This window comes from Somniosus microcephalus, chromosome 32, assembly GCF_052327205.1.
Source record: "Somniosus microcephalus isolate GS21.2 chromosome 32, FLI_Smic_1.0, whole genome shotgun sequence".
NCBI lineage: Eukaryota > Metazoa > Chordata > Chondrichthyes > Squaliformes > Somniosidae > Somniosus > Somniosus microcephalus.
This window is the reverse complement of record NC_141018.1, coordinates 32,029,820-32,042,321: the sequence shown is the minus strand read 5'-3', so window position 1 is coordinate 32,042,321 and position 12,502 is coordinate 32,029,820. Positions and strand designations below refer to the sequence as shown.

General features: G+C 50.8%; 1 protein-coding gene across 3 annotated transcripts in view; it reads right to left on the bottom strand.

Annotated features, from left to right (window-relative positions):
- The window catches only part of ulk3 (unc-51 like kinase 3), a 51,284-nt gene extending 39,786 nt beyond the window's left edge, over window positions 1–11,498 (bottom strand). For 2 of the 3 annotated variants that reach the window (XR_015074371.1, XM_085972315.1), the window contains exons 1-4: window positions 11,283–11,498; window positions 9,171–9,311; window positions 2,016–2,136; window positions 480–584 (exon numbers count right to left, since the gene is read on the bottom strand). Coding sequence is in view for 2 of the 3 variants with exons in the window: in XM_085972315.1 (XP_085828441.1) it covers window positions 480–584; window positions 2,016–2,136; window positions 9,171–9,311; window positions 11,283–11,378 (463 nt within the window). In the remaining variant the exon portion in view is untranslated. Of the gene's footprint in view, window positions 1–479; window positions 585–2,015; window positions 2,137–9,170; window positions 9,312–11,214 lie in introns of all 3 variants that reach the window. The other variant, XM_085972316.1, reaches the window with a different exon arrangement.
- Window positions 11,499–12,502: the final 1,004 nt, after the last annotated feature.

Genomic DNA, 12,502 nt, shown 5'->3' with positions numbered 1-12,502 from the left:
TCATTATCACATTGCTGTTTGTGGGAGCTTGCTGTGCGCAAATTATCTGCCGTGTTTCCTACATTGCAACTGTGACTCCACTTCGCCGGGAGCAAGCGGAAGCCAAGCGCAGGCAGCGCACGTCAACCCAAGCACCCCACCCACCCGCCCCTTCAACCACCGTCTGCCCCACCTGTGACAGAGACTGTTGGTCCCACATTGGACTCATCAGTCACCTGAGAACTCATTCTTAACGTGGAAGCAAGTCATCCTCGGTTCCGAGGGACTGCCCAAGAAGAAGAAGAGACACACTTCAAAAAAGTACTTCATTGGCTGTGAAGCGCTTTGGGGGCGTCCTGGAGTGGTGCAAAGGCGCTATATAAATGCAAGTTCTTTCTTTCATTGGGATTTAAAACCTCATCATCAACCTTCGGAGAAATTCAGGAAAGACCAGGAGGTCGGGGGTCGGAAGGGGGGGAAGAGAGCAGGCGTCAACTCACCAGCGAGCTTGAGGTGAGGTGTGGTCAACGAGCTGAGCAGAACGTTCTGCGGCTTCAGGTCGAGGTGAGAGATGTTCCGCCGGTGGAGATACTGGAGAGCAGAGGCTGTGAAAGGAAGAGGGGGAGGGGGAGGGGGTTAAGAGAAAAGAACAGCGATTTCTGCAAACGGTAAAGTTTTACTGGCTTATCGAACACTCGGAGCAACTTTTTCATGAAATAATTACGTTCGTTTTTCTTAAGAACCAAAGTGGCCATTCCCATCCCCACAGCGCAACACGGGGGCGAACTACACAGCCTGGGGAGATCTTGCTGCATTCTTGGTCTGGCCCGAGTTTGTCGTTCTCAGATTGGAACATTAAAAAAAAACAGTGCACCCTCCACCAACGCTCCCTCTCATTTTTTTTTTAAGCGCGGTTCTGTTAAATTGTGTGAAGCGGCCAGGCATGCAGTTTCCCTTCCAGCGGATGGTGAGCACCCCGCGCGAGGCCTCCCACCTTAGGGGGAACAGTGCCCCCTCCCCCCACCATGGTTCAGCGGAATGATACATGCGTGGTTCAATAGGAATCGGCGACTAGCTACAGGTGTGGTTTGGGCGACACCGTTTGAGCCACACGCGCTAATAAGCGCCTTAACACACAATGCAGGTAAATGTACTTCACGTGTGTACATTCACTGAATGAAAGAGTTAAAAAGGGCTAGGATGAGGGGATTAAAGAACAGAGCATGTCTCCAACCATATAAGGAATGGTTATGAACATGTCCAGAAGGGAAGTCTGGTGTCGTGGCCAAAGTGTACAAACCGTGAATCACTAACTGAGGAATGTATTGAGAGATAACGTATGGGGTCACAAGACCAATGCACACAGGTCACAAGAATTTGCACCCGAAGCCAACTGTATGATGAAAGAAATGTATCCGTGTAATGCCCATAATTGCAAACAGTAGCCACGACTCAGAACAAAACCTGTATATAAGGCAGGAGATTTTCAGCGATCGGGGAGCATTCGTCCCAGGATGAGTAACTCCCCTGTCGACTTGTATAAAGTTGCTTTACTGAACGAACCTCCGGACTCCGAGTGATTGATTGGGAATAAGGCGGACGTCGACCCTTTATATCAGAGGGTCCGTCTCGGGGAGAAGAAGCTCTCCCGGTTTACCCTTACACTGAACAAACATCTACTGGATAAACATTGGCCTAGGACACCAGGTATAACTCCCCTGCTCTTCTTCAAAACAGTGCTGTAGGATCTTTTACATCCACCTGAGAGAGCAGACGGGGCCTCGGTTTAACGTCTCACCCGAAAGACGGCCCCTCCGACAGTGCAGCACTCCCTCAGCACTGCACTGGGAGTGTCAGCCTAGTTGTTTGTGCTCAAGTCCCTGGAGTGAGACTCGAACCCGCGACCTTCTGACCCAGAGGCGAGAGCGAGTGCTGCCCCCTGAGCCACGGCAGATGCTTTCAGCGCCTTCGAAGCGCTTCGCGACACCCTGCGGACGGGAAAGGCGCTATTCCAACGCAAGTTCCTTCTCTCTTACCGAGCTGCTGTAGGAAGCGCCTGGCCACTCGCTCGGGAAGCATCCTGCGACTGCGGATGAAGTGGGAGAGATCGCCGCCGGCGCAGAACTCCATGATGAGGTAAATGTTTCCATTGTCCCACTGCCGAAACAGGGACAGAGTGCACGTTACAAACCACGGGAACCAGAAACTGCAACCCCCCCACCCCCACCATGGCCAACCTTGTCCGCAAACAGGAATATCCCCAAAATATTCCACGGTGTGAGGAGGGGACCTGGGTAACCGTCCTGCCACCAACCCCCCCCCCCAAGTCCGCTGCAGGCAGCACAGTTCCATGGAGTATTGACACAGGAGGGGTGATTCCGCAATCTGTTGCTCCCAGCGGGAAAAGCGGAGTGGGTGTTTTAGTGGGTGGCAATCATAGGCTGTTGTCCACGCTCTGGAACTTTATAAATCACTGCTCTCTCCTCAGCTGCAGTATTGTGGACAATTCTGGGCACCGCACTTCAGGAAAGATGTCAAGGCCTTAGAGAGGGTGCAGAGGAGGTTTACCAGGAGGTTACCGGGGATGATCAAAGCTCAGTGCACAAAATAAACACACACACACACACATACACACTCAAACACAACACACACACACACGCACACTGAAACACACACACACACTGTGGTAAACCACTGTTTGTTATTGTTGTTGTTGTTGTTGTTGCACACTGTTGTGCCTATGCATGCCTCAGCTGACTCCGCCCCTGGCTCCACCCACATGCCCGGGTATAAAGGTGACTGCTCTGCAGCCCCCTGCCCTTTTGGATACCAGGCAACCACGAGAGGCATGCTCTGTTCTTTGCTAATAAAAGCCTATTAATTAACTCTCTGTCTTTTATGAGGAATTGATAGCGCATCAATTTTATTAGCAAAACAAAATGTCGGATCCAAATGCTGAACAGCAGGAGCTGCATCAACCGACGGCGCCAAACGCTGAGCAGCAGGCGCTGCTGCAAGCCCTCAGACCAACATGCCTGGACCTAGACCCCCAAGAAGCGGGTTCGGCTACCAAATTCGCACAATGGCTGCGTTGCTTCGAGGCTTACCTGGAAGCCTCAACTGTGACCCTAGACGAAAACAAGCTGAAAATCCTGGCCTCAAAGGTGAGCCACCAAGTTTATACAATAATCCAGGACGCGACGACCTACGCGGCGGCTATCGATCTGCTTAAAGGGCAGTACGCACGCCCGGTAAATACGGTCTATGCCAGGCACCTCTTAAGATCCCGCAGACAGCAACCCGGGGAATCGGTGGAGGCTTTCCTACGGGCACTATGGATACTCGGCCGAGGCTGCGATTGCAAAGAAGTATCAGCCGCAGCACACACGGAGGGACTGATCCGAGATGCTTTCGTTGCGGGTCTAAGGTCCGACTACTCCCGGCAGAGACTGTTGGAGAAGGGAGAAATAGACCTGAAAAAGGCAGTGTCCCTCGCGCTCTCGCTCGACGCGGCCCACAGGAACATGGACGCTTTCTCCCCTAACCGCTCCGCACCGTGGACGCCGCAACCTTGGGTCATGGGACCGCCACCTCCAACTGCTGCAGCGATGTCCAAGGCACAGAAATTTTATTTTTGTGGCCAGGCAAAACACCCCAGAGCACGCTGCCCGGCGAAAAACGCTACCTGCTCCGGCTGCGGGAAGAAAGGACACTATGTCAGCGCCTGCAAAGGTAAAACCGCTAATGCCAGCAGCGCCGCGTGCGAACCGTGGGGGCAGCCATCTTGTCCACCATCTTGGGCTCCCCCAGCCGCGTGGGGATCGGGATCATGGGCGCCGCCATTTTGTCCGCCATCTTGGGCGCTTCCAACTTCAATCACGGGGGACCCGGACTCAACCACCGCCTCATCTGACGACCACATCGACTCGCTTGGCCATACGCTGGCCTCCGTGACGCTGGACCAATCTCTCCCTCATCAGCTGTCCAGGTCCATGATGGACATTACGGTAAACGGCCGCGCCACTACCTGCCTTTTTGACAGCGGGAGCACGGAGAGCTTTATCCACCCCGACACGGTGCGCAGTTACTCTCTCCTGGTCCTGCCGACGCGCCATCGGATCTCTATGGCTTCCAAAGCCCAGTCAGCGGACGTCGGTGGCTACTGTGTAGTGACCCTTTCAGTACGGGGCACAGAATACAAAAATTTTAAACTTCTGGTCCTGCCCCATCTCTGCGCTGCCGTTCTACTGGGGTTGGATTTTCAGTGCCACCTTAAAAGTGTCACATTAGCGTACGACGGACCCCCCCCCCCACTCACAGTCTGCAGCCAGCAGCTTTTAAATCGCCCGCCGCGCACCATTTACAGCCTCTCCACGCTTAAAGTCTCCCCCCCCCCCTTGTTCGCTAGCCTCACCCGCGACTGTAAGTCCATCGCTACCAAAAGCAGGCGGTACAGTGCCGGGGATAGGAGCTTCATTAAATCCGAAGTAGCAAGACTCCTGAAGGAAGGGATTATTGAAAGTAGCACCAGCCCATGGCGAGCACAAGTGGTGGTAGTGAAGACTGGCGGAAAACAGCGCCTAGTTATTGACTACAGCCAGACGATCAATCGCTACACCCAGTTGGATGCATACCCACTCCCCCGCATATCTGACGTGGTCAATCAGATAGCACAATACCGGGTGTTCTCGACGATTGATCTGAAGTCGGCATACCACCAGCTCCCCATCAGGGCTGAGGACCGCCAGTACACAGCTTTTGAAGCTGACGGTCGTCTCTACCACTTCCTCAGAGTTCCCTTCGGCGTCACCAACGGGGTTTCAGTCTTCCAACGGGAGATGGACCGGATGGTTGACCAGAACGCGCTCCAGGCCACTTTCCCCTATCTAGACAACGTCACCATCTGCGGCCACGACCAGCAGGACCATGATGTTAACCTAGAGAAATTCCTCCGTACGGCCCAGCAGCTGAATCTAACATACAACAAGGACAAATGTATGTTTCGTACCACGCGCCTTGCCATTCTTGGCTGCGTAGTGGAGAACGGAGTCATCGGCCCCGACCCCGACAGAATGCACCCCCTTATGGAGCTCCCCCTCCCCCACTGCCAAAAAGCACTGAAGAGATGCCTAGGGTTTTTCTCGTACTATGCTCAGTGGGTGCCCAACTATGCGGACAAAGCCAGACCCCTCATCAAGTCCGCCTCCTTCCCCCTGACAGCAGAGGCATGTGCAGCCTTCACTCTCATAAAAAGAGATATTGCGAAGGCCACAATGCACGCAGTGGATGAGTCCATCCCTTTCCAAGTGGAGAGCGACGCATCCGACTTTGCCCTAGCTGCAACCCTTAACCAGGCGGGGAGACCCGTGGCCTTTTTCTCAAGGACCCTCCAGGGCCCCGAGATTCGACACTCCTCTGTCGAAAAGGAGGCCCAGGCCATTGTGGAAGCTGTGCGACATTGGAGGCATTACCTGGCCGGAAAACGATTTACCCTGCTCACTGACCAGCGTTCAGTAGCTTTTATGTTTAATAATAAGCAGAGGGGCAAAATCAAGAATGACAAGATCTTGAGGTGGAGAATCGAACTCTCCACCTACAATTACGATATCTTGTACCAGCCCGGGAAACTCAATGAGCCCCCAGATGCCCTATCACGTGGTACATGTGCCAACGCGCAGGTTGATAGACTGAAGACCCTCCACAATGACCTCTGCCACCCGGGGGTCACCAGGTTCTTCCATTTCATCAAATCCCGTAACCTGCCCTACTCCATCGAGGAGGTCAGGACCATGACCAGGAACTGCCAAATCTGTGCCGAGTGCAAACCGCATTTTTATAGGCCAGACAGAGCGAGCCTGATCAAAGCCATGCGCCCCTTCGAGCGCCTGAGCGTCGATTTTAAAGGGCCCCTCCCCTCCTCTGACCGCAATGTGTACTTCCTCAATATAATTGACGAGTACTCCCGTTTCCCGTTTGCCATCCCTTGCTCAGACATGACCAGTACCACGGTCATTAAATGTCTGAATGACCTCTTCGCCTTGTTCGGTTTCCCTAGCTATATTCATAGCGACAGGGGCTCATCCTTTATGAGCGACGAACTTCGTCAGTACCTGCTCGCGAGAGGTATTGCTACAAGCAGGACCACCAGCTACAACCCCCGGGGGAATGGCCAGGTGGAAAGAGAGAATGCGACGGTCTGGAAGGCAGTCCTTTTAAACTTGAAATCTAAGGGCCTTCCGACCTCTCGCTGGCAGGAGGTCCTCCCTGCGACGCTCCATTCCATTCGGTCACTGCTCTGTACAGCCACCAATGCCACCCCTCATGAGAGAATGTTCTCCTTCCCCAGGAAGTCCACATCGGGGATCTCGTTACCGATATGGCTGACTTCTCCAGGACCCGTCCTACTGCGGAAGCACGTGAGGTCCCATAAGACGGACCCCCTGGTCGAGAGGGTGAGCCTCCTCCACGCCAAACCTCAGTATGCTTACGTGGTGTACCCGGACGGGCGGGAGGACACAGTCTCCATACGAGACCTCGCACCTTCGGGTGCTCCCGAAACACTTCCTTCGCCACCCACCACTACCCACGCCTACCCCCAGTATGCTTACGTAGCGTACCCGGACGGGCGGGAGGACAGTCTCCACACGAGACCTCGCACCTTCGGGTGCCCCTGAGACACCACCATCGCCACCCACCACTACCCACACCCCGACCCCTGTAGACGGCATGCCGCAGCCCCAGGACCCGCCATTGACTACACAACCTCTCAACGAGACGCCAGGTTCGGCGTTGGATGCTGCACCATCACCGCCGCTGCTATGACGATCAGGACGTCATACAAGGCCACCTGATAGACTTAATTACACGAACTTTTAGTTTATACGAAATTTTAGTACACTTCACCCCGCCGGACTCAATTGATAGCGCATCACACACACACTGACACACACACACACTGAAACACAACACACAATGCTGCGGATGCTGGAAACCTGAAACAGACACAAACGCTCAGCGAAGTCAGGCAGCCTCTGTAAAGAAAGGAAGTATGTCCATGTCGCTAGGGGAAGATGGATGGGCTCAGGACACCGAGCTCATTTAAGAAAAAGCTGCTTGCTGTAATGGGGCGACTGTAGTAGGGTCAGTATTCTGGAAGGATGAAATTCAATGGGTTGCAAGGACCCTGTTCATCCAAGGCTGGCTGGTGACTGGACAGTGGGCAGATCACAGTGCCACTTTTATAATGCTATTATCAACTAAAAGCTAGTGGACAGGTACAAAACCTAACTATGAAGGCTAATGGAAATGTTGGGTTTCTCTCAAGGGGCTGGAATACAAAGGGGTGGAAATTATGTAAGTTACATAACGCTCTGGTTAGATCCCATTTACAGTACTGTGTTCAGTTCTTAAACATTCACTCCCTCCACCACCGGCACACCGTGGCTGCAGTGTGCACCATCTACAAGATGCACCGCAGCAACTCGCCCAGGCTTCTTCGGCAGCACCTCCCAAACCCATGACCTCTCCCACCTAGAAGGACAAGGGCAGCAGGCGCATGGGAACACCACCACCTCCAAGTTCCCCTCCAAGTCACACACCATCCTGACTTAGAAATATATCGGCCGTTCCTTCATCGTCGCTGGGTCAAAATCCTGGAACTCCCTCCCTAACAGCACTGTGGGAGCACCTTCACCACACGGACTGCAGCGGTTCAAGAAGGTGGCTCACCACCACCTTCTCAAGGGCAATTAGGGATGGGCAATAAATGCTGGCTTTGCCAGAGACGCCCACATCCCAGGAATGAATGAATTAAAAAAAATTCTGGGTACCACATCTCATGAAGGGTATATTGGCTTTGGAAGGGGTGCAGTGCAGATTCAACAAAATTATACCAGGGTTAGAAGGGTTAAATTATGAGGACAGGTTGTATAGACTAGGCTTGTGTTCCTTTGAGTCTAGAAGATTAAGGGGAAATCTAATTGAGGTATTAGTGATGATTAAAGTTGATAGGGTGGATAGAGAGAAACTATTTCCTCTGGTGGGGGAGTCCAGAACAAGAGGCATCTCCTTAAATTTAGAGCCAGGCCGTTCAGGGGTGATGTCAGGAAGCACTTCTTCGCACAAAGGGTTGTGGAAATCTGGAACTCCCTCCCCCAAAAACGCTGTTGAGGCTGGAGGTGTGTGTGGGGGGGGGGGGGGTCAATTGAAAATTCTGAATTTTGATTCATTTTTTTTTGTTAGGCAAGTGTATCGAGGGTTACAGAACCAAGGCAGGTAGATAGAGTTAAGATACAGACCAGCCTTGATCTAATTGAATGGCGGAACAGGCTCGAGGGGCTGAATGGCCTCCTCCCGTTCCTGTGTAACAGGCTCGAGGGGCTGAATGGCCTCCTCCTGTTCCTGTGTAACAGGCTCGAGGGGCTGAATGGGCCTCCTCCTGTTCCTGTGTAACAGGCTCGAGGGGCTGAATGGCCTCCTCCTGTTCCTGTGTAACAGGCTCGAGGGGCTGAATGGCCTCCTCCCGTTCCTGTGTAACAGGCTCGAGGGGCTGAATGGCCTCCTCCTGTTCCTAATGTAACAGGCTCGAGGGGCTGAATGGCCTCCTCCTGTCCTTGTGTAACAGGCTCAAGGGGCTGAATGGCCTCCTCCTGTTCCTGTGTAACAGGCTCAAGGGGCTGAATGGCCTCCTCCTGTTCCTGTGTAACAGGCTCGAGGGGCTGAATGGCCTCCTCCTGTTCCTGTGTAACAGGCTCGAGGGGGCTGAATGGCCTCCTCCTGTTCCTGTGTAACAGGCTCAAGGGGCTGAATGGGCTCCTCCTGTTCCTGTGTAACAGGCTTGAGGGGCTGAATGGCCTAATCCTGTTCCTGTGTAACAGGTTCGAGGGGCTGAATGGCCTCCTCCTGTTCCTACGTACTTCTTCAAGGGAAGAGTGCGAAGATACAAGAACAACTCACTGCAGCACACAGACATCCAAAAAGGATCAATGTCAAACGAGTAAAATTTAAGATTCTAAAAACTACAGTAAATATATATAATACAAGTATATATATGTATATATACATACACACATACATATATTAAATATACGTGAGTGTGTATATGGGGGAAGCCCATTGTGGTTGAAGTTACATATCCAACTCTGTTGGTTTCATAAATATATCTGCTACCATTTTCACACAGTCAAACGCACTTGAAAATCCTTCAGCTGCACAATGTGAGGGTGCGTGACCGTCTTCAGGATCTCGATCTCAGTCAGGAGGTTCTCCACCGAGGCTTTGTTCAAACTTTTTTTACTCACGCACTTAACCGCCACCACCTCTCGACTGTTCACCTGTTGGAACACAAAGGGCAGCTCACTCTCTCTCTCCATTAAGAGAACTGAATAGTTGGGTGGCAAAAAAAGGTTCCGATTAGGTAAGATTGTAAACAGTGCAAATGCAAGTGGGCTGAGCTACGAGGAACAATTAAAGCATTTTTATATTGGCGCAAGTCATCCATTTTCAGTCGAGCAACGTGCCCATGTATCATGTGCCTCCTCTTACACTCATAATGGAGAGCTGGTCTCCATTTCTATATTGCGCCTCACACGGAGCAAATGTGCAAGATCAGCATCCCTCATTAAATGTTCAGTCGTGGCTCAGTGAGCTAGCACTCTCGCCTCTGAGTCAAAAGGTTGTGGGTTCGAATCTCGCTCTAGAGACTCGAACACAAAATTCTAGGCTGACACTCCCAGTGCAATGCTGAGGGAGTGCTGCACTGTTGGAGGTGCTGTCTTTCAGAAGAGATGTTAAACTATGGCCCCCCATCTGCCCTCTCAAGTGGTCCTAAAAAATCCCAATAATTGGGACTATTTCGTAGAAGAGCAGGGGAGTTTGTCCTGGGCCAATATTTATCCCTCAATCAACGTCAGTAAAAACCAGATGATCTGGTCATTATCACATTGCTGTTTGTGGGAGCTTGCTGTGTGCAAATTGGCTGCCGTGTTTCCTACATTACAACAGTGACTAGACTTCAAAAAGTATTTCATTGGCTGTAAAGCGCTTTGGGACATTCTGAGGTCGTGAAAGGCGCTATATAAATGCAAGCCTTTCTTTTATATTTACTCAGCTGTTACCAGCTCCAAGGCAGAATTGTACACCCACATTTTCGTGTATCTGGGGAGCTGTCGGGGATGAATGAGCCAGGATTGTTTGCACTATAGACTGCGGTTGATTGACGGAGGCTGGGCCATAGTGTATCATCTTCAGGCTCTACAGTCTAGAAGGACGATAGCATTAGGTTATAGTATTAAACAGCGCAGATGAAATAAACCTAGAACATTACCTCAATTTAAGTCAGGCCATTCGGACAAGCAAAAGACAAAAAGAACTTGCATTTATATAGCACCTTTCGCATCCTTAGGATGATCCAAAGTGCTTCACAGCCAATTAATTACTGTTGTTCAGTCAGCAAAGGTGGCAGCCAATGTGCGCACAGCAAGATCCAACAAAGTGTAAACGAGATGAAACCACTTGATCAATTTTTGGTGCTGCTAATTGAGGGTTGAATGTTGATGAGGCGAACTCCCAGCTCTTCCACACAGAAGTGCTGTGGGATCTTTCACATCCACCTGAACAGGTAGAGAGGGCCTACACGCACGGTTTCATCCAAATGATGGATTAATGAAAAGTAAATTTAAAACCACTATGTACATAAAAATAAATCCAAAGGGTTGTTAAATACATAGAATGAAATACAAGGTAGGACTGTCCAAGATATGTGTGATGCCCAGACCGGTGTCTCACCTGTAGCACAGGTGCCATTGCCTGAGCACAGCTTCCTATAGGCTTTATATACAGGTGTGCCCACCAGTCTCTTTCCTGTACCACAGGTGCCATTGCCTGAACACAGCTCCCTATAGGCTTTATATACAGGTGTGCCTACCAGTATCTCACCTGTAGCACAGGTGCCATTGCCTGAGCACAGCTCCCTATAGATTTTATATACAGGTGTGCCCACCAGTATCTCACCTGTAGCACAGGTGCCATTGCCTGAGCACAGCTCCCTATAGATTTTATATACAGGTGTGCCTACCATTATCTCACCTGTACCACAGGTGCCATTGCCTGAGCACAACTCCCTATAGATTTTATATACAGGTGTGCCCACCAGTATCTCACTTGTAGCACAGGTGCCATTGCCTGAGCACAGCTCCCTATAGGTTTTATATACAGGTGTGCCCACCAGTCTCTCACCTGTAGCACAGGTGCCATTGCCCAAACTCCCTGCTGCCGGTGAGACGCTCTAACTATCAGTCGCTCACCTTCCTGTAGGCTTTATACACAGTGGCATAGGTGCCACTGCCCAGTTTCTCCGTGAGGATAAACTCCTCCAGTTTGGGTGGAGCACAGCCAGCCATCCAGTAGCTCCATTCAAGAGGGCACAGGACCGGCCTCTAAATAAATGTACCGAGAGAGAGACAGAGAGAAAAATTGAGAGCGAGCCAGACCCACTCTCAAGACTCCACCCACTTTCACTTTGCAAACTGAACCTTAACAACTTCCCTCGACACAAACGAAATGCTTCCGGGGGGGAAATAATCCGTGCAATTAAAGCCACGCTGCTGGCAATAAAGATAAAATATAGCAACTGACTTTTATGCATATAAATAAAAACCGTTTCCTTTATTTCAGCTAAATTCTGCACCCGTTACGTTTGTAACATTTTTTTGCAACATGCTTCGGAATTTGTGTTGTGCAATTATAATTCAGGGTGCTGTTGCCTTCGCTGCAGAATAAAAAAATCCGAAACATGCAATGCAAGATTTTTTTTTTTGCTGTGCAGAGCAGTAATGTTTTGCAACTTAAATTAAGACAAGCAAATTAGAATGTCAGGCAGCGCCCAGGATTGAACCTCCGACTAGTGAGCATTTATCTAAAGTGCAGCCAACGTTTTACAGCAAGATGCATTTTGCTGCCCTTGTTCATGTTAAAGCAACAAACACTTAGGGGAATGGGGAACAGCAGAACTGGCACTCACTGGGAGTGACAGTCGAATCACTTCAGGTTGAAAAATGAATTTGTTTTAATGTATGCCACTTTGAAAAATAAAAGTTTAAATCGGACTGCTTGGAGTCGGAAGGGACTCCGTACAGTCCACGCAAGCAGCAACCATCGGTCACTGAAAGACTGCAAAGATATGATAATAGGACTGTGACGAGTGTCAGCTGTGGATCAGTGGGGAGCCCCCGAGTCAGAAGGTTGTGGGTTCAAGTCCCACTCCAGAGAATCGAACATAAAAATCTAGGCTGACACTCCCAGTGCAGTACTGAGGGAGTGCTGCACTGTCAGAGGTGCTGTCTTTCAGATGAGATGTTAAACCCTGTCTGTTCTCAGGTGGAAGTAAAAGATCCCATGACACTATTTTGAAGAGCAGGGGAGTCCTGGGCCAATATTTATCCCTCAATCAGCATCACTAAAACTGATGATCTGGTCATCATCACATTGCTGTTTGCGGGAGCTTGCTGTGCGCAGATTGGCTGCT